The sequence below is a fragment of the Biomphalaria glabrata genome, chromosome 6 (genome assembly GCF_947242115.1).
Source record: "Biomphalaria glabrata chromosome 6, xgBioGlab47.1, whole genome shotgun sequence".
In the NCBI taxonomy this organism is placed as follows: Eukaryota; Metazoa; Mollusca; class Gastropoda; family Planorbidae; genus Biomphalaria; species Biomphalaria glabrata.
This window is the reverse complement of record NC_074716.1, coordinates 47521212-47540880: the sequence shown is the minus strand read 5'-3', so window position 1 is coordinate 47540880 and position 19669 is coordinate 47521212. Positions and strand designations below refer to the sequence as shown.

At 34.7% G+C, this 19669-nt stretch overlaps 1 protein-coding gene across 5 annotated transcripts in view; it reads left to right on the top strand.

The window, feature by feature from the left end:
• The first annotated feature begins 985 nt into the window (after positions 1–985).
• LOC106078451 (transient receptor potential cation channel subfamily A member 1 homolog) overlaps positions 986–19669 on the top strand; it is a 35237-nt gene continuing 16553 nt past the window's right edge. The window contains exons 1-13 of one of the 5 annotated variants that reach the window (XM_056033838.1): positions 986–1229; positions 3123–3185; positions 6586–6817; positions 8393–8561; positions 9537–9646; positions 11432–11572; positions 13370–13576; positions 14977–15198; positions 16462–16555; positions 17384–17579; positions 17673–17856; positions 18324–18431; positions 19437–19525. In XM_056033838.1, the coding sequence (XP_055889813.1) occupies positions 6623–6817; positions 8393–8561; positions 9537–9646; positions 11432–11572; positions 13370–13576; positions 14977–15198; positions 16462–16555; positions 17384–17579; positions 17673–17856; positions 18324–18431; positions 19437–19525 (1715 nt within the window). In that variant the 5' untranslated portion in view covers positions 986–1229; positions 3123–3185; positions 6586–6622. Of the gene's footprint in view, positions 1230–1465; positions 3186–5750; positions 6298–6582; positions 6818–8392; positions 8562–9536; positions 9647–11431; positions 11573–12075; positions 12120–13369; positions 13577–14976; positions 15199–16461; positions 16556–17383; positions 17580–17672; positions 17857–18323; positions 18432–19436; positions 19526–19669 lie in introns of those variants that run through there. The other 4 variants (XM_056033837.1, XM_056033841.1, XM_056033839.1 and 1 more) reach the window with 4 other exon arrangements.

Below are 19669 nucleotides of genomic sequence, written 5' to 3'. Positions count from 1 at the left end.
AAGCAAAGAACTTTCAATGCTTCGGGAAGTAATTATGACTGGTTGGCCAGACACAAGAAGCGAGACTCCAATTGAAGCCAGGCCATATTGGGATTCAAGAGACCAGTTATCAACTTCTGATGGTATTATATACAAAGGTCTGAGAATAGTCATGCCACCAAGCTTACGTAAATACATGCTAAATCTGATTCACAAGTCTCACTTAGGAATAGTCAAGTGTAAGCAGAGAGCCAGAGAAGTCATAATATATGTATTGGCCAGACATGAATGCTAAAGATAGATGTTGTTTTATGTGGGCCTACTAGTGAAGTCCTGTAAATAAACATCTTTGCCTCGTTGGGTTGCCTCCCGTAAGTTATTACACTATTTTAAAATATCGCTATTTGTGACGTTTATCCCTAGATATTTATTAGAAACATACTTAACATCATGTTTATACAATTGATTGTCAAATTTTTATTAGATACGGCCATCCATACCAGAATAGTACACATTCAGTGATTGACGCGTAGGACGTAATCATCTTCTTTTTTTGAAGTAACGTCTGTATTATTTAAGATTCGCCTCCCCAACCCTTTTTTTTTTTTTTGTCAGATAAGGGAAATTGTTGTAAGCTCTCCCAAGAGGAGTTTTCGACAGAGCGTTATAGCTGAATTTCTGAGCTTCAGTAACTTATTCTCATGATGTCTGCATGATAGGATGTAAAAAGCTGTGAAGCGAGCCAAGGTTAATTAGCCCCTCCTGACTAAACTAAAGTAGTCTAATTAGGCCAAAGTATTACATTTGGTCTAAATCTAGTAAATCTACTGATCTAGATTATAATCAAGATATCTAATTCTAGAACTAGTCTTGGCCTAAATTAATAAAATCAAACAAAAATTATTTTAAAACATCTGTTCATTTTGAAATAAAAATAAGATCACCAGAACATCTTAATTTAAATGTAAACACTTGATTCGATAGATTACAAACAGGCTATTGATTCAGATTGAGTCATCAATGACCTAAATATAGCCTATGTCAGTATGTGTCTACATACATTTAGTATACGGCTATTAAATATAGGTCTGTGATGTTACAAAACGTCAACACTGGACTCACAAAGCCAAAGCACAACAAACAAATAGATTAAAATTAAATTATATCTAGACTCTAGACTAGATGTAGATTCTAGGCTAGATCTAGAGAGATAGAATTTAGTGTGTTTAGTGTCTACACATGATTTAAATGTAATCATCGATTCATTGGTCTTTCAGTTTCAATTTTTTGCAATGGCAATGGACATGTATAATTGTATTATTTTATGTAATTATTAAATTATAATCATTTAATTTATAATATAAATAGTTTATAATCATAATGATTTAAATGATTAATTTAATGTATTAATTTTCATGTTGTAATCATTGAAAAATTGAATCATATTATCATGACATTGTTAACTAGTGAGTAAGACTAATTATCACTAATAACACTAATTCTTATATTAATTATTAATTATTATTATATTATAGGCGATATTATGCCGCCCACGCCTGATCTGGTTCTTTCAGTTTTAGTCCTAATGGAAAGGAGATGACCATTTCTTTCAGATCTTATATAACATTGGTTTAATGGGTGCAGGTTGTCTTTAAGAATGTGAATGATTTGGAAAGGCATCTTTCTTGGAAAATCTCTTCAAGATCATGGTAGCTGTACTTGAGTGATATAAGATGCTTTTTTAATTAGTCTATTTATTCAAGTCTTTGTGCCAGTGAAGTATTACCATACCAGCAGGTGATGGAAAACTTAATAAGACTGCTGATGGTTGCTGTGTAGAAAAGTTTGATTAGCTTTCTGAGATAGAAGAGTTGCTGGTGAATGTTCGTGTATAGATTTTGACAGTGTTTACTCCATTTCAGTTTGTTGTTGATAGTTGTGCCTAGATATTTATATTCTTGTACTTGTTCTATGGTTTGGTTGTTTATCTGAATTTCAGCAATATGGTCTTTGTTTTTCCTAAAATCAATAATCATTTCTTTAGTTTTCTAAACATTTAAAATTAGAAAGTTATCTATACACCATTCGTAAAAGGTGTTAATTGTTGAATGGTACATATTTTCGTCACCTGCACTAAGGCCAACGATTGCTGTGTCGTCAGCAAATTTTATGATGGGAGTGTCAGCTGATAGACTCTGAATGTCATTTGTGTATATGGTATACAATACTGGTGACAGGATGCACCCCTGCGGCGCTCCAGTGCTAAGTTTTCTCGTGCCTGACACATACCCGTTCACTTTTACATATTGTGGGCGTTTGATGAGAAAGTTTAGAATCCATGCTTGTATGCTTTTGCTAACGTTCAATTCAGATAATTTTTGTTAATCTACCATTACCAGTGTCACACATCCTATTATATAATAACGTAGATTGTACGTAAATCTGTAATTTATGGATCAAGAGATCTATTTTTTTTATTCTAATCTAGTTCTAGACTACACTAGACCAGATTTACTAAAGAGTCTAGTTTGGATCTATAGATAATACACATACAGGTTTAACACAGGTTTAATTTTTCAGTTAGTTATATTAATTTAACACATATTTAAAATTAAAATTACGTAATGAAATTCCACTAAAGCGAGTCTGTTATGAAATAGAGTTGCCAACATAATTTTTATGTGTTCTGTATAGCAGAAAAAATTCTTCCTGGTGATAGAAGTGGAAATGCAGCATGTTTTCCCCTCTAATCAGCAAGAGTTCCCACTTGCAGACCTTGCTATCTATACGGCAAATAATGTTAAGGTCATCTGTTTCTCTAATCAGCAAGAGTTCCCACTTTCATCTGTTTCTTTGGCCAATGGTTAATGAGAGCAGGGTGTCATGTGTCTAGCACAATGACCACCTTTACCTTCCCCAACTAAAGTCTGGTATCCATTAGAGTTGGGTGGACTCCTAAAAATCCAGAAATTCAAATCCCAGTCTTCACAGAGATTCAAACCCAGGAATCATCTCCGAAAGTCAAGTGCTTAACCACTCAGCCACCGAGCCCGAACTATAGATCTTGAATTTTTATTTATAATCCATTTACCATTCTTTCAAAGAAAGAAATGATATGTTTTTTGTTTTCGTAACACAAACAGGTCACATTAAATGTCTCATGGACAGCAAGGTCTTGAAAAGCTCTTACATATATTTACTCTAAGGTAAGCATGCGCTCAGATTGGGAAGCATATATTTATTTTAAAAAATACGACATTTCCTGAATGCCATTTATTCATTTTTTCCAATCGTTTGCCCCTCTTCTCTTTATATTATGTTCCTGCTCAAAGGTATGGAACGCTCTTAGTACACTGTGGAAAAATAAATTGCCTCTAGAGCAGGGGTTCTCAACTGTGGGTCACGACCCCTTTAGGGGTCGAATGACTATTTGCGAGGGGTCGCTAAGATATTTTTTTTTTGGGTGGGGGGCTATTTTCATCGGAAGTTGTTTTTTTTTTAAATATATTTCTGTGTGTCTCTAACGTGTTGTAACAAGCATATGTGTTCTATAGTCGAAATACATTTATACTTTTAGATGAAGTAGGTTTGGAAAATCATTCAGATTATATTATTACTGGACAAATTATGAAACGATCGTCAAGTATCAATAAAATAAAAAGTGGGAGTAATAGAGATAGATCTAAGAACACTGACAAATAGCCAGGGGATACGAATGACACTTAAGTGAATGTATGAAATGAAAGTAGACATGATTTTTATTGGTAGTTACTTCTTTCTTTTCACTTTTATAATTCTTTGAAAATATTTGTTTTCGGACCACATTTCGTTGTTGCAGTATACTTTTTCAACAACCGAAATTACTGTCGATTAATTGCATCGTAACGCCATTGCGGGATGAAATATTTCTATGGAGATGATCTAATCAGGTAAATCACATTTACCTCAGCCAATGAACGAAAAAGATTGTATGGTTGGGGTCGCCGTCTTGTTTAAAATTGTATTAAGGGGTCGAGGAGCTCAAAAGGTTGAGAACCACTGCTCTAGAGTGAAGATGTCTAGGGAAAGTTGTTGCCCCCTGCACTGAAGTTTGGACTTTTGTTGTGATTATTAATTTTGTTTCCATTCTGCTACATTTTCGGGCCCATAAACATGCCTGAAATTAACCAGAAACTCTTAAGAAGTACTTAATTGTATTAGCATACTATAACTCTATGAGAGCTGTTATTTTTATAATATAACTGCATCTATGTCTAACCATAGGCAGAATTTACTACAGAAGAGAAGGCTAGGCCTAACTAAATTGTTTCTTATAAGGGAAGTAATTTAAAAAAAATGAGCCCAAAATAGTCTGTTATTATTTTTATAAAACCCTATTTAATTCAATAAATTCTGTAAGCAGCTTAATTTTCAACCACTTTGCCACATTGTCTTCAAATTTTCATTTCTTTCTAAATCAAGTCAAATCTTTTTCTACATTTGTTTCAATATTATCCAGCCTCCCACATCTGAACTAGATTCTGTCTTCCCCCTTGCAATTAATGTTTAATTTTTTTTTTTTGATGTGAAGATTATTACCAGCTGTTACATAGAATAATTGCTTGAACACACAAATCTAGCCTACACTTTGACTCTGTTTATTCTTTAATGTGCTTACATCGTTTTTGTAGCAGGTTTGTGCTTGTGTGAGTGTTTAAGCCTATCTTTAGACAGTTACTAGGAAAGTCAAAGAGACAAACACAGCACACATTATCATCATACAGATCTTAGCTGTCACCTGTGAAATATTTTTGTTAAATTTCCACTGTTAGTTGTAAAAGTAGACTATTATTGGTAAGGTTTTTATAATCCTAGATCAATAGTTTTTCATTGAGGTGTTGAACCAATCCTACCACAGTAAATATTTGGGGCAACAGACAGCTGGGTACTTGTTGTCTCTTCTGCCAAAAATCTTCAAATTCGATACATAAAAAAAAAGGTATGAAGAGGTCCCACTTCTGTTGGGTCCCCTGATTAGACTCCTGTTTCTCCTTCCACTTCCTGGTATCCAGCCTGATTGAACACCCTTTACAAATACTTAACTCAGCTTTAACCATTTTCTCTAGAACTTGTGTTAAGTAAAGTTTCCCTTTTATACCTTGTGATCTATAGGGTAGATGATGTAAAGGTCATATGTTTCTGTGTCCAATGGTTAATGAGGGTGTCATGTGGCCAGCACAATGACCAACTGCCTTCCCCAACTAATGTCAGTTACCCATTTGAGCTGGGTGGACTCAGAGGTGCCCAAAGATCAGAAAGTCCCAGTCTTCACCAGGATTTGAACCCTGAGCCCTCGGTTCAGAAACCAAGCGCTTTACCGCTCAGCCACTGCGCCTTCAGAATTTGTGTAAATAGTTTATAATTCATCACAAACAAGAGAAAACAATATTTTAAGAAAGTAACATTTTGTGCTAACTTCAGAGATAATAATAGCTTGTAGAGAACTTTAAAGTTGCCATGGTCACATCACAGTTATCACGCACTACAAATCACAAGCTCAGGAAACGCAAGTCAGGAATTTCCTAAACTATAAATAGCTGTCTCTTTTGTGATCATTTCGTTAAAGGGATTACTTGAGATAAAGTTTTACAGGTTAGCATTTTGCAAATACTTCTCATCTCAATTGGAATTCTATACTTCTTTTGAATTCAAAATTAAACTCTTTAATAATAATAATAATAATAATCTTTATTGGCCGTAAGGAAATTTGTCTTACAATTTGTGCATTACACAAGACGAAACATTATAACTATAAAAAAACAAAATGTACATTCACACCAGACTCACTCATAATTTACATGTGAAAAGTTTATATCAGATTGTTTCTATTTAATGATTTGATTGCCAGAGGAACAAAAGAGTGTTTATGTCTGTTTGTCTTTGCTATCTGTGTCTTGTATCTCTTTTATGATGGTAAAATCACAAAATCCTGACCCAAAGGGTGATTCTTTATTTCTAGAATCTTTTTAGCTTTTTAAAGGATATTTGTCTCAAACAGCTGCCCAAATGGGGTTTGTTTTTTTGCCAATGACTCAACCAGCAGCATTTAGGATTTTATGAAGTTTACTTTTACTTTTTAATGCTCAGGTTGCCATACCAGGCAGTGATATTGAAACTTAAAATATTGCAGATGTGAGCATGATAAAACATAGCCAAGGCCTTTTCGCTAACATTAAACGAGGACAGTTTTCTCAGTAGTTGTAATCTTTGCTGCCCCTTTTTGCTGCTATAATCAGTATTTGCAGTAAAATTTAGTTTATTGTCTAGGATAGTACCAAAGTATTTAAAAGTTTGCACTTTTTCAATAGTCTCACCAGCTACAGAAACAATATCATTTTCCTTCTTTTCCCTATGAAAATGATTATCATTTCTTTGTTGTTTTTTTACATTTAATAATAAAAAATTATCTTGACAGTATTTTTCAATGAGTTCTATTTCTAGTCAGGTAGCTGAGTATTCTAAGACTCACAGATTTGCTAAACATACCTACAAACTAATGATTTGTGATATCTTTCAGTTACTTTGGAAAATATTGTTTAATTAATGCCTTTATATTGAACTCAGCAGGGACTACCTTCTAAATTAAACCACTGTAACTTCAAATATGATGGGGAAAAAGATACCTGGAAGCAGTATTCCTTCCAAGATTGCACACCATCTCAGAAGACGTCACTCTGCTGACTCACTGGATGATGAAGACAATGTGCTAGAAATGATGGCGGATTATGTGATGCACCCAGGAGACAGCAAGATGAAGCAGAGTGAGAGTATTGGGGCGCTCAACATCTCCCTGCATCAGGTACTTTGTTTTATCAGTTCAACATCTCCCTGCATCAGGTACTTTGTTTTATCAGCTCAACATCTCCCTGCATCAGGTACTTTGTTTTATCAGCTCAACATCTCCCTGCATCAGGTACTTTGTTTTATCAGTTCAACATCTCCCTGCATCAGGTACTTTGTTTTATCAGTTCAACATCTCCCTGCATCAGGTACTTTGTTTTATCAGTTCAACATCTCCCTGCATCAGGTACTTTGTTTTATCAGCTCAACATCTCCCTGCATCAGGTACTTTGTTTTATCAGTTTTCTAGTCTGACTAGACAAATCTCATTTGAATGTATGTGTACATATGTGTGTGTGTTTGAGTGCATGCATAGTCAAAGCTTAAGATATTGATATAATTAAGTGTATAATTACAACTAATAAGTTCTATTTAATATAACATATAATTGTTATTTCATTGTCCAAACTTAATTTTTTGGTATTGTTTAGTTTACATTCAGATCTTGTAAGATAATTATATTTCATTTCAAAACTTAAAATATTAGTATAATTTTGTATTGACCTAGTCAAAACTTTTATCAAATTAATCAATATAGAGTTAGGAGAAGTGTAACATGTTAATTACTTAATAACAAAATAAAATAATTACCTACTAGAGCAGTGGTCATAAATAGAAATTTATTTTTATTTCCATTAGTATACAGTAAAATTCTGCCTATAAAATTGCTTTCAATGGCATATGTCTTTACTCTTTAATAGCCTATGACTATTGGACCAACTCCTGGTCTTCATGTGTGGCTCAGATATTGGGTGTGACAGGAGAAGGGGTAAAGGCGAGCAAATTGTGCCTTACCTAGTAAGCTTTGGGCATGAGGTGCTTGTTAGCCATTAGTCTTGAATGGCTACCCAACTCGGAGAAAAAAAACTCTGAATCCAAACCTCTGCTGTCTTGCAGCTATACCTAAATATGGGAAGACTTTGTGAGTCAACCCTGGGAAAAAATCAGGAGCTGGTGACCATTAGACCACTTGCAGCACATAGTGACAGAACCTGCAATGTCTCTGATCATAAATTTATCAGTGCCTGATGTTCTTTTAAAATTAGCTGCATAAAATTTCGACTATAGCTTTCATCTCATTTTTTTGCGATGATCCATAGTTGCTTTGACAAGTAAAATAAAAAATACCATTGTTAGGAAAAAAGTAATATGAACTATGGTTTTCTTTTTGTACCACAGTGATAAACACAGAAATGAGAAAAATGCTGTGTGTTTAAGAATTTGATAGATATTTTGATTAGTGATTATGTGGTAAAAAATAGTAAAAGAAATTTTCAATACAATGTATGTCTTAAACACAACATTTAGCTCCTTTCTTTGCTGGGTCATGTTTGTTAATATTCTCCCTCAACACAATTTTTGGACTTCTTTTCTATTGTAACCTATTTTCCCTTAAAATGTTTATTACAGTCAATTGGAGTCATTCTGTTTTAGTAACGAATTTCTTTGAAATGTATGTCAGTGTTAGCAAACTTAACACAATTGTACACCTAGGAGCATAGAATAGTTAGTAAAACATGTCTACTCATTTCAGTGCGCCAGAGATGGAGATGAGGCCAACATGAGAGTGCTTTTAAAGAGCATGGGCTTGAATGCGAAGAAGAAGATCAATCAGTTTGATGAAGACAACATCACTCCGCTTCATTATGCTGCTCGTTACAATAGCCTTGGGGTGGTCAAGGTCCTTGTAGAAGCTGGGGCAGGTTAGTAATTATACTTTAGAATTGCTTTCATTTTCTTTATTGGTAGGCCAAAAAGTAATATAGTCCTTGATCTTTTTATTATGTTTTTGTGAAAAGTAAATTTTATTGAGAATAAAGCTAGAGGCACAAGCCCTGGAATGGCTTCAGAAAATACTGACCACTTCTTTTAAGCCTGTGCAATGTAGTCCCAAATGAAGAATCAGTCCCAAGATATCAGTCTCAAAGAAAACACTGATAATAATTGGCTTATCACTAGACAAATTTTTTTTTATAAATTATGCATTACTATTAAAGATAAGAAAATATTATGTACTACCTGTATCTAAATGCTAATGCAGTCATGCTAAATTGAGACTTTAACTCTGCTAAGTCATTGGTTTTCAAGGCTGATCCATGCAACCTGTTCCATCCTATAATGGCATCAGGGAAGAAGGAGCACTTATAAGAATTTGTCTCAGCATTTGGAATAATAAATGTGCCGTTTTGTCTTTCTGAGTATTTTTATTAGGTTGTGTTTTTGTATTGGTAAGTTTTGGTTCAGTGTTACGTACACAGTTCATTTCAAATACAGGACTAGTTCTTAACCTCTCAGAAATTTTCAGTTGGGAAAAAGTTACTAGCTGGATAAAAAAGTTCAGTAGTATATATCTCATACCGAATTATATTTTTTTTGAAGACACTTAATGAACATTTGTATATAATTTATCACGATCTACTTTCTCTTTCATTGTTTTTTAATAATATAAATTTTGTAATAAAAATGTTTTTTAAGAAGAAGACAGTTACAAACAATAATGGATGATGACATAAAAAATCTGTGATATGGTAGATAGAAGACTGAATCACATTACACCATTTTTGTTTAGTCACTTGTTTGAATCAAATTACACAATATTGTTTAGATGTTCTTTATTATGAAATAGCTTTTTAAATTTCTAGATCATTAAACAAACATTTTTTTGTTTCTGACTTCAGACGTCCAAGCTGTTGGAGGTGAAGACAGAATCACGCCACTACATCATGCTGCTAGATACAGAAGAGAGAAAATGACTAGAAGAAAGATTCCTGCTGGAAAAACTACAAGCGTATGACCTTTGAACTATTTAAACATATTTATTATGTGTTTTTTTGTTTTTTTTTTAACTCTTAACTGACAGTTTCAGTGATTGTTGAATGGCTGCTCATATTTTAAAAAGTTTTTCCTTTATTATTGAAGTGATTTGAAAGAACAAGGGAATGGTGGCTGAGAAGTAAAGCGCTTGGCTTTGTGAAGCCTGGGATTTTGAATTTCAAGATTTTTTGGACGCCCCTGAGTCCACCCAACTCTAATGGGTACCTGACTTTAGTTGGGGAAAGTAAAGGCGGTTGGTTGTTATTCTGGCCACATGACACCCTCGTTAACTATTAGATGCAGAAACATATGGCCTTTACATCATCTGCTCTAACTGAAAAGAAAAACCTTTACTTTTTTTTTTTTTTACTGTTTGAAAGAAGAGTTGAATTGAAATAATGGGAGCCATTTAAGAGCCAAGCTGTTTAGCTGTTTACAAACTTGCATGAAGTGTATTAGTTTTGTAAGTGTTGGTGCATGTATCGTTTAGAAATTTAAAAAAGATTTATTCATTTTACTGTGTACTTTATATATTATCTCCTTTATTCCATCCACCTCGCTTATCTTCATTCTTCATGTTTTTGTAGTGCCGTTTTTTTATTTGTGTTAACTATGCTTAGCCAATTGTCAAAAAGGCTGATTACATATATCATTTGTTAAGATAAACTTTAAAAATTCTAATTTAGAAACGATCTAGTGAAGAACTCTGCAAGAAAAGGTATAAAGTTTCTCTAGGGCAGGTGAAGTAGAGTAGAGTAGAGTGCTTAGCCAACTGTCAAAAAGGCGGATTACATATATCATTTGTTAAGATAAACTTTAAAAATTCTAATTTAGAAACGATCTAGTGAAGAACTTGCAAGAAAAGGTATAAAGTTTCTCTAGGGCAGGTGAAGTAGAGTAGAGTAGAGTGCTTAGCCAATTGTCAAAAAGGCTGATTACATACATGATTTGTTAAGATAAACTTTAAAAATTCTAATTTAGAACAGATCTAGTGAAGAACTCTGCAAGAAAAGGTATAAAGTTTCTCTAGGGCAGGTGAAGTAGAGTAGAGTAGAGTGCTTAGCCAACTGTCAAAAAGGCTGATTACATACATGATTTGTTAAGATAAACTTTAAAAATTCTAATTTAGAACAGATCTAGTGAAGAACTCTGCAAGAAAAGGTATAAAGTTTCTCTAGGGCAGGTGAAGTAGAGTAGAGTAGAGTGCTTAGCCAATTGTCAAAATGGCTAATTACATACATGATTTGTTAAGATAAACTTTAAAAATTCTAATTTAGAACAGATCTAGTGAAGAACTTTGCAAGAAAAGGTATAAAGTTTCTCTAGGGCAGGTGAAGTAGAGTAGAGTAGAGTGCTTAGCCAATTGTCAAAATGGCTAATTACATACATGATTTGTTAAGATAAACTTTAAAAATTCTAATTTAGAACAGATCTAGTGAAGAACTCTGCAAGAAAAGGTATAAAGTTTCACTAGGGCAGGTGAAGTAGAGTGCAGCAGTTTCTTTGAACACTATATAACTTTCCCCTCAACTCTTCTAAAGTATTGTCATGGAGTCAGCCATCTGTGTTTAGTGGCCTCATGGATTTTTTTCTTTATCAGTAGTCAAATCTGACACTCTTTGTTTGTGCAGCCAACTGCTCCAAACTTCCTTTTCTCAAATACTTCAAGGAAAATTTGTAGTCCTTGTATGTGTTAATTCAAACTATTTCTGCAGAAGTCACATTTACTTTAAATGGCTAAAACTTGTCACTTACAAAGGTGCATTCCACTTCTGGACATGACATCGACCCACTGGATGAGGAGGACCAGAAGTACATCAAAGCAAACCGAGTTAGAAAGAACAGACAGGTTCCTTCCTTGCAGACATTTGCTGCAGCAAAGAGCGAACAAGTGCTTCAGGTTTCTATTTTTTTAAATTTTATTTACGCATTCCAGGGAAACATGGTTTTTATTTCTGTACTTAATTTTTTTTTTAAGGATTAGCTAATTTTGTTGGTGAAAGTAATTTTTAGAAATAACATTTCAAACTTAGCTCAATAACTTGAATATAATAAAATAATATCCCATAATTTGAGATTTTGTAACACATTTTTGTTACAATAAGTAAGCTTCATTACTAAAAAAAAAACACTTGCATAACATTTTTTAAAGCTGATGCCTCTTAAAAATTTTAGTTTGTTTATTTTAAAAAAAATAAGATCTTCATATAGTTTACTAGATTACTGCATGCGGTCCACTGTTTTTTAATATTATTGATAACAGAAATATGGCTTACTAATTTCTCTCCATTTTCAGATTTAGTTAGTTCTCTATTCTTTTAATCCACTATAGCATCATATGCACTTTTGAGTTTTTTTTTTACGATTTCACGATGTTTTTTTATTTTTCCTTGAAACCTACAGGTGTTTACTAATATGGCCATGCGAAAGGGAAATAGCATTTTACTGTAAGAGTTCTTCCCCCTGTTCATTATGTTCATACCTTTCATTCCGAATTATATTCAGCTTTGAATGTCAGAAATTAGTCTGCTACAATTGGTCGGCTGATTTTCTGTATTACTGTACATTGATTTGAAAGAAAGTTGTAAAGATGCATGGCAACTTCTGGCTGCTTTGAGCTTTTTTTTAAAATAAAAAGTAATATTTTAGAAATGTTTTTACAAATAATTTTTAAACTTCATATTACTTGTTTGAATTTTGTTTTTTTCTTTGTTATAATTTACCACAATTTTAGCTGCCCTGATTAAGCAACTTATCACCAAAAAAAAATTAAATTATAAAATACATCTTGTTAAATTTGTATAGATTATTTTTAAATTGAAACTTTTACTTTATTAATGAAAGAAGAACTGCACATTTTCTAATTAAGTTAAATTTATCTTATGTTTTTGTAAGCCTCTTCTTTTAGCATGTCATTTCCTAAAAAAAAATATTTTATTATCATATAATTTTTTTTTTTAATTTGCAAACATTGTCATTTATAGTTTGTTTTATTTATTTACTTTTACTGTTATTTAAGAAAAGTATTTGATACTAAATCATTCTCTCAAACTTATGGAGAATCTCTACTAAAAGTATTAATATAAAAATAATAAACAAAGAAAAAAGGCTTACCAATGGAATGGTGTGGGACTTAGCTAAGTTGCTTTCTAGCTTTATGAAAAAACAAAAGATGTTAGTGTGTAAATGGAGTATCTGTACTTATTAAATTTGACAAATTATATTTTTCTTCAGATAATTTAAAAATGGTTCAATCCAGGCAATCAGATTTTCTAACAAAGTACTGCCCATATTTAGCCTAATTTGTTAATTTTTAAAAGTGTTGTCTTAATTTAATTGTTTCACATCTTTCACTCTCTTTATTTGGACAAACATAGCGTGACATATATTAATCATTATTAGCTCATTTGGGTTCTTCACTTAATCATTACCTATCTATTGACAGCTACTAGTAATACAATTTTTAAAAATATAAGCAAGTGATTGCCGAAATCTTCAATCGTTAATAATCTTAATGACATGCTTAAACTCATTTTCTCTTCCTGATAATGTACTGTTCAATTTCTAAACATTGTTTAACAAACACGATTTATTTCTGACTTTTGCAAATCAATTATTTTTTGACTATGGTAACTTTGTAAAGTTCATTTTATTATGACCCAATTATTATTTTTTTTTTTTTTTGTCCTTAAATTAGCAAATAGATATGAATGGAGGCCCAGCGCAGCCTGACCTTCAAGAACGTGACCCTGATGGCAGCATTGTGAGGTACCTGATCAGCAAAGGTGCAAACATTAATGCCACCGACATATTTGGGCAGACTCCCCTCCACTTTGCCGCAATGAGAGGCAACGAGGTGGCCTGCAGCAACCTTCTGTTCTTCAAAGATAAAATCATAATAAATGTAGGTTATGCAATTAGTAATGATTTAGATTTTTTAAAATATTGTCATTGCGTGTTCTCTCTTTTCAATGTCTTGATTCTAGATACTATATACCAGTGTCCTTCAATTTTTTCTTTCCTGCCCCCCCCCCCCTCCCAATTAACCAGCAGGGTCAGGATATAAAGGTTTTTCCTGCATTATGAACTTCAGGAATACATTCCTCTTGGCATCTAGAGCACTCAATTCCTCAGGTCATGTTAAAATATAGAAGACAGCACTAGCACATAATGAAATTTGAGCTACATTCGAAGTACATAAAGTGCTTGCATGACTGCAACAAGCACGGTTGATGTAAGACACCCCCATTTACCTTGTGCCACAGAAACAGATGACCTTTACATCATCTGCCCTATGCAGGGGGTGGCAAGTGGGGCAACCGCCCCAGGCACCGTGCCTGAGGGGGTCCCCGCAATCGGAGATTTTATTGTCACAAACTTGATCACTACACATTTTCCTAATAAAATCCGATTGGACATCGATGTTTAAATACAAAATAAACTCTTTTGTGTGGCTTCTTCAGCCTAAGTGTTCTATAGGCTACTTTACATAGACATTGTGCGGCCATGGGATTATTTTTTTAACTTGAAAGAAAAATCTTTTATGCAGAACAATTACAATACAGTATATAATGCACTTCAGTGGCCAAAAATAGGCCAACAGTACCTACATAATGTTATATGTTTTGTAACAAAAGCAAGGCCCACAGCTTAGAGGCGGAAATACTGCATTGTTATGGTTACAGCATTGGAGACGGATTAGCCCGTTAGCGTTATGTGGTACAGTATGTATAGTTTACCCTTATGGCTCAGGGCCCCGCACAAGACACCTTATGGCTCAGGGCCCCGCACACTGCTAAGGCTGCCCCTGGCCCTATGGATCACAAGGTCTGAAAGGGGAACTTTACTTACTTTTTGGAACATAAGCACAAAGCAAATACACATTTTTTTAATATGAAAAAATACATTGCTATATACTACATGTCTTTGAAAAGTGACTTATTTCAAATATCAACAATATAGGGAAACCCAAATTGACCTTACAAAAGTTATTTACAATTACTGAGCCCTTTAAAAATTGGATCTACTCTTATCTGATCTTTAGTTCTTGCTCAAGGAAAGGACTCACATCTGAACTTCTTATTGATGCCATTTGTATTTTTATATTACCAAAAACTTGCATGTTAGTTTTTGCTTTTCTTTCCTTTTTGATATAACCAGCAACAAAGTCCTTCTATCACAGTTTTTTATTGGTGGGGGGCTTGGGGGCGGGCTAAACTGTGAAGTTTATTTCTGAAGGAACATCGAAAACTTTTAAAACAAAACACAAATTTAATAAAATGTATCTCATTTGATGTTGTCTAGGCCAATGATAATCAGGGCTCTACACCACTTCACACAGCAGCCTTGTACAAACACTTAGAGATAGCTCGCATGCTTATAGAGGCTGGGGCAAACCTGATGTCCAGAGACAAGGAACAGTGCACACCCTTACACCATGCTGCCAGTGGAGGCAACTTTGAGTTGGTAAACTTGCTGCTGGAGGCTGCCTCCACCTCTGACTCAGGCTGGATTCTATTGTCTGAGGTAAGCTTGTTGTAGGTACAGGGTATAGCATGGGATGCGAGGTTGAAAGGCTAAGTACTCTTGAACTTGGCTTGGCTTGGCTACCTATGAAAGGGGTTCGAGGTTCGACACCCTACTTGAGCAGAGTTGTGATTATTGAGCGCCTAAAGACAGTATAGAAAAAATCTCCCAGATACCCCCCAACCGGTCCACAAATGAGATTGGACCATAGCACTCTGAGCATGCTATAAGCATGAAAGTAGTGCTATATAAAAGCCATAATTTATTTATTTATTTAATACAAGCATAGACTGCCACACCCATATTAAAAGGCCTTCTTTTGCTTCTTTTGTAAAATGCTTATTGCAATGTTTTGAGAACTTTATTATTTTTTTTCACATAATGGGTTAGACACAACATAAATATGAGGGCCTTCTGTTATTGAGTTTTAAACATTTTAATATAATGTTGGAAGAAATAGCTGAGTACAGTAAGCTTGTCTTACAAATTGAAGGTTCAGATGTGAATTTTATTCCAGAGAATAGGTAATGGACCTCATTCACCAATCGTAAACAAACAACATTTAGCCACGTGATAATATTGATAAAACAATGAAAATTATGTAATTTGTATAGAAGTGATAGAGAACCACATGGCTAAATGTTGTTTGTTTACGATTGGTGAATGAGGTCCATTGATTACAGGGTTTTTCCAGCTTAATGAGTAATTTGGTTAAATAAAAAGGTTGAGATTGTAGTGGTCACACAATCCATTTATAAACTGACTTTAAAAAAAAAAATCAATTTGAAATAAAAGTGAAAACATTTTATGGATACAAATATGAATTCTTCAAAAGCAGTATTGTATAAGGGGTGTGAATGTAAGACTTTGATGTGGGAAGCGTGGTCGAGAGGCCAAGTGCGCTTGAACTTGGCTTGGCTTGGCTACCTAGAAGGGGGCTTGAGGTTCGACACCCGACTCGGGCAGAGTTGTGTTTACTGAGCGCCTAAAGGCAGCATGGAAAACCAACTCCTAGATACCCCCTCCCCCCCACTGGTCCACAAATGAGATTGGACCAAAAGCGCTCTAAGCATGCTATAATCATGAAAGTAGCGCTATATAAAAGCTATAATAAATATTGTGATAACTTTTTCTTATTTTGAAACAAAACTAGGTGTAAACAGAAGGAAAATTCAACATTTATTGCATGAGTACAAATGTTCAAGCTTTTGTTTTGTAGCATGATTTTTTAAAGTTTCAAATCACAAAATTTTGTTTTGTCAGATGGTCAGTGCTATAGATATAGAACAGAACACTCCTCTCCATGTGGCAGTGGATCATGGTCACTATGAAGTGGTCAAAGTCTTGTTAGAAAAAGGTGAGTACCACCTGTGTACTGAGACTTTTGCTCGCAACAAATCTGTTTTTTTCCTGTACTTAAAGAAAGAGAAATGCAAGCATTGATCTGCCTAATAAAAATAAATTCCCCTTGTAGACTTTGTATCTATTGGGGTGTTTTCAATAAAGAAAGTTCCCCTTTTAGACCTAGGGATCTATAGGGCAGATGATGTAAAGGACATCTGTTTCTGTGGCCAACAGTTTACGAGGGTGTCATGAGGCCAGCACAACGACCAACCGCCTTTTACTTTCCCCAACTAATATCAGGTACCCATTAAAGCTAGGTGGACTCTGAGGCGCCCAAAGATCCTGACATAAAAAATCCCAGTCTTCACAAAGATTTGAACCCGGGACCCCGGTTCAGAAGCCAAGACCTTTACAGCTCAGCCACCACGCCTCGAATCCACCTACTAGGGCCAGCTTAAATCAATGTGGGAGCTCTGTACCAGAGACAAAGAGTTAATCTTTAAAAGATTGATTTTTTCAGTGTGCTTTTTAGTTGTAATTTTGTATATAAGATCATTAAATAAAAATGAAAACTTCCTATTTGTACGAATCTAGTAGCTGTTAACTAAGCCAGATTTTGATTATTTTTTGTACACAGCTTCATTTAACCTCTTGTTCCTTCCATTTAACAAGAATGTACACACAAATCTTTATTTATTAGAATACTTATCCATCGCTACCAAAATTGATTTCTATACTTTCTTACAGTTTAGCATGTGCTCAAGGGAGTTTGTATAATCTATGCTGAGAAATGTTAATAGACAATGAAAGTATTTTGTTTTAAGTACCCGTGATATTTCAGCTGCTGATGTCAACAAGCCACGCAAGCATTTCATGTATCCCCTTCACTTGGCTGCACAGTCCGGGGATGTCCGTATAGCCCGTCTGCTGGTGGAGGGCAATGCCCGCATTGATGCCCTTAACGATGACCAGGCCACTGCCCTACACAGAGCTGCTGCCCTGAACCATGTTCCAGTTGTAGCTTTTCTGGCCGAGAGGTTAGTCGCACTGAAGTTCTTAGTGTGTAGCGTGGCTTATTGTGTGTGTCTTTTTTTTTGTGACATATTCTCTTGTGTCTATTTTGGTTTCAGGGGAGCGAAGGTGAACAAAAGGGACAAAGACAATTACACCCCCTTGCTGTTAGCAGCATCCTATGGCAATGTAGATACAGTGGAGCTCCTATTGAAGAAAGGGGCTGATTATAATGCTGTGGATAAATATGACAAGACTGCTATATTTCTTGCTGCAGAGAAAAATCATCTTAGTGTTTTAACAGTAAGTATTTGGCTTCTCTATTTTTCTAAGAATTTTTGTTTAAGTCGTTTCATTTTATTTCCTGCTTTCACATTCTCTACATTGTCTTCTTGCAAATCTATTTCACATTTTTATGATTTATGGGTATAATGACCAGAAAGTCTTTGCTAATGTAATACCCTTATTTTTAAACTAATGATGGGCTTAAATGAGACCAATTGTCATAGAAGGTCTGAACGCTTGCCTGCAACATCACAACCTATGGGCAGTGGAGATCAATAGCTTGTTGCCATGTCACAGGTCTGTATGATGTGGCAACGAGCTATTGGTCTCGACTGCCCACAGGTTGCGATGTTGCAGGTCAGTGTTCAGGCTTACTATAACGATTAGTCTCTATGACCAGAAAGTCTTTGTTAATGTTATATCCATATTTTCAAACTAATCCTTACTTAGAAAAGAGTACGTAATTCTCTGGTTGTTTTCTACAGAAATTATTGCAAGATCCCAGAGTCAAAAGACTTGTCAATGACAGTGATTGTTATGATAATGACCCAATACATATAGCGTCACAGAAAGGTTATTTGGAAATTGTCCAGGTCAGTTTTCTTATTGCAAACAGTAAAATTGTGAGATAAAGCTTCTCATGGTATGGCTATAAGAAAAATCTTACACAATGCAGGAAAGGGTATACAAAATGTTTTTAGGACCAGTAATTTTGAAGTAGTTGTTTTGATTCTAAGATATGAACCGTGGTAGGAATTTTTATACATTGTAACGACTATCACTATCCAGAAAACACTGCACCACACAACACCACCAACTCAAAGAACTTGACAACTTGAGGCTCCAAATAACCTAGCTCTTTAATGTCCAATAAATTACAGTCAATACTGTACAATCAGCAACATGTAACACTGATTGTACAAATGCTTCCTTGTAGATAACCATACTGCTGTATCAACTCTGTATTCCCGTATCACACACCACCACCATCCCAAAGAACTTGACAACTCTGGGCTTCAAATAATGTAACTTTTTAATGTCCAATAAATTACAGTCAAATAGTGTACAATTAGCAACATGTAACACTGATTGCACAAATGCTTCCTTGTAGATAACCATACTGCAGTATCAACTCTGTATTCCCGTATCAAATTCTAGACTTGCACTGGGTTCAACTGTTCCTGACTGACTTCACACTGCACTTGCTGTACCGGACTTGATCTTGAATCGTGACGTGTGAACTGAACTGTACCATACTGTACTGAACTGTCTTGACTATGACACCATTGCTCTTACATACCCTAAAGACCTTCTCAAAACCGACGAAATGTCACTTGTCCTTTTTTGGATGATCACATAACTATCCAATGTGACCGGCCTGAGCAGTGTTCACAACAGATCTTTCATGGATCTTGGCCATGCCGCCACTCATCATTTCTCTTGGTTGACCGCTGGCCTGTGTGATTTGTGTCATAACAATATTTATTTATATATTGTACTACGTCTCTATAGTAAACTTCAAAGTGATATTTTGTTTGTATTGTGTGCATATCCTGTAGTTGACACAAGGCTTTTACTGTATACCCTCTGTTCCTCAGCTGCTGTTAAAAAATGGAGCACATCTTGATACAAAGAATGAAGAAGAACTGACCCCTCTCCATTGTGCCTCCAAGTATGGCAGGACCAAGTAAGAGTTGAATCAACTTTAATGCAATCTTTTCTAGACAGCAGGATGTCCAATCTAGGACAATGCTATTAGTAATTTGTGACTTTGATTTGTAGTGCTAACTATATCATTGAATGAAGTTCAATGTTTCTAACATATTTCACT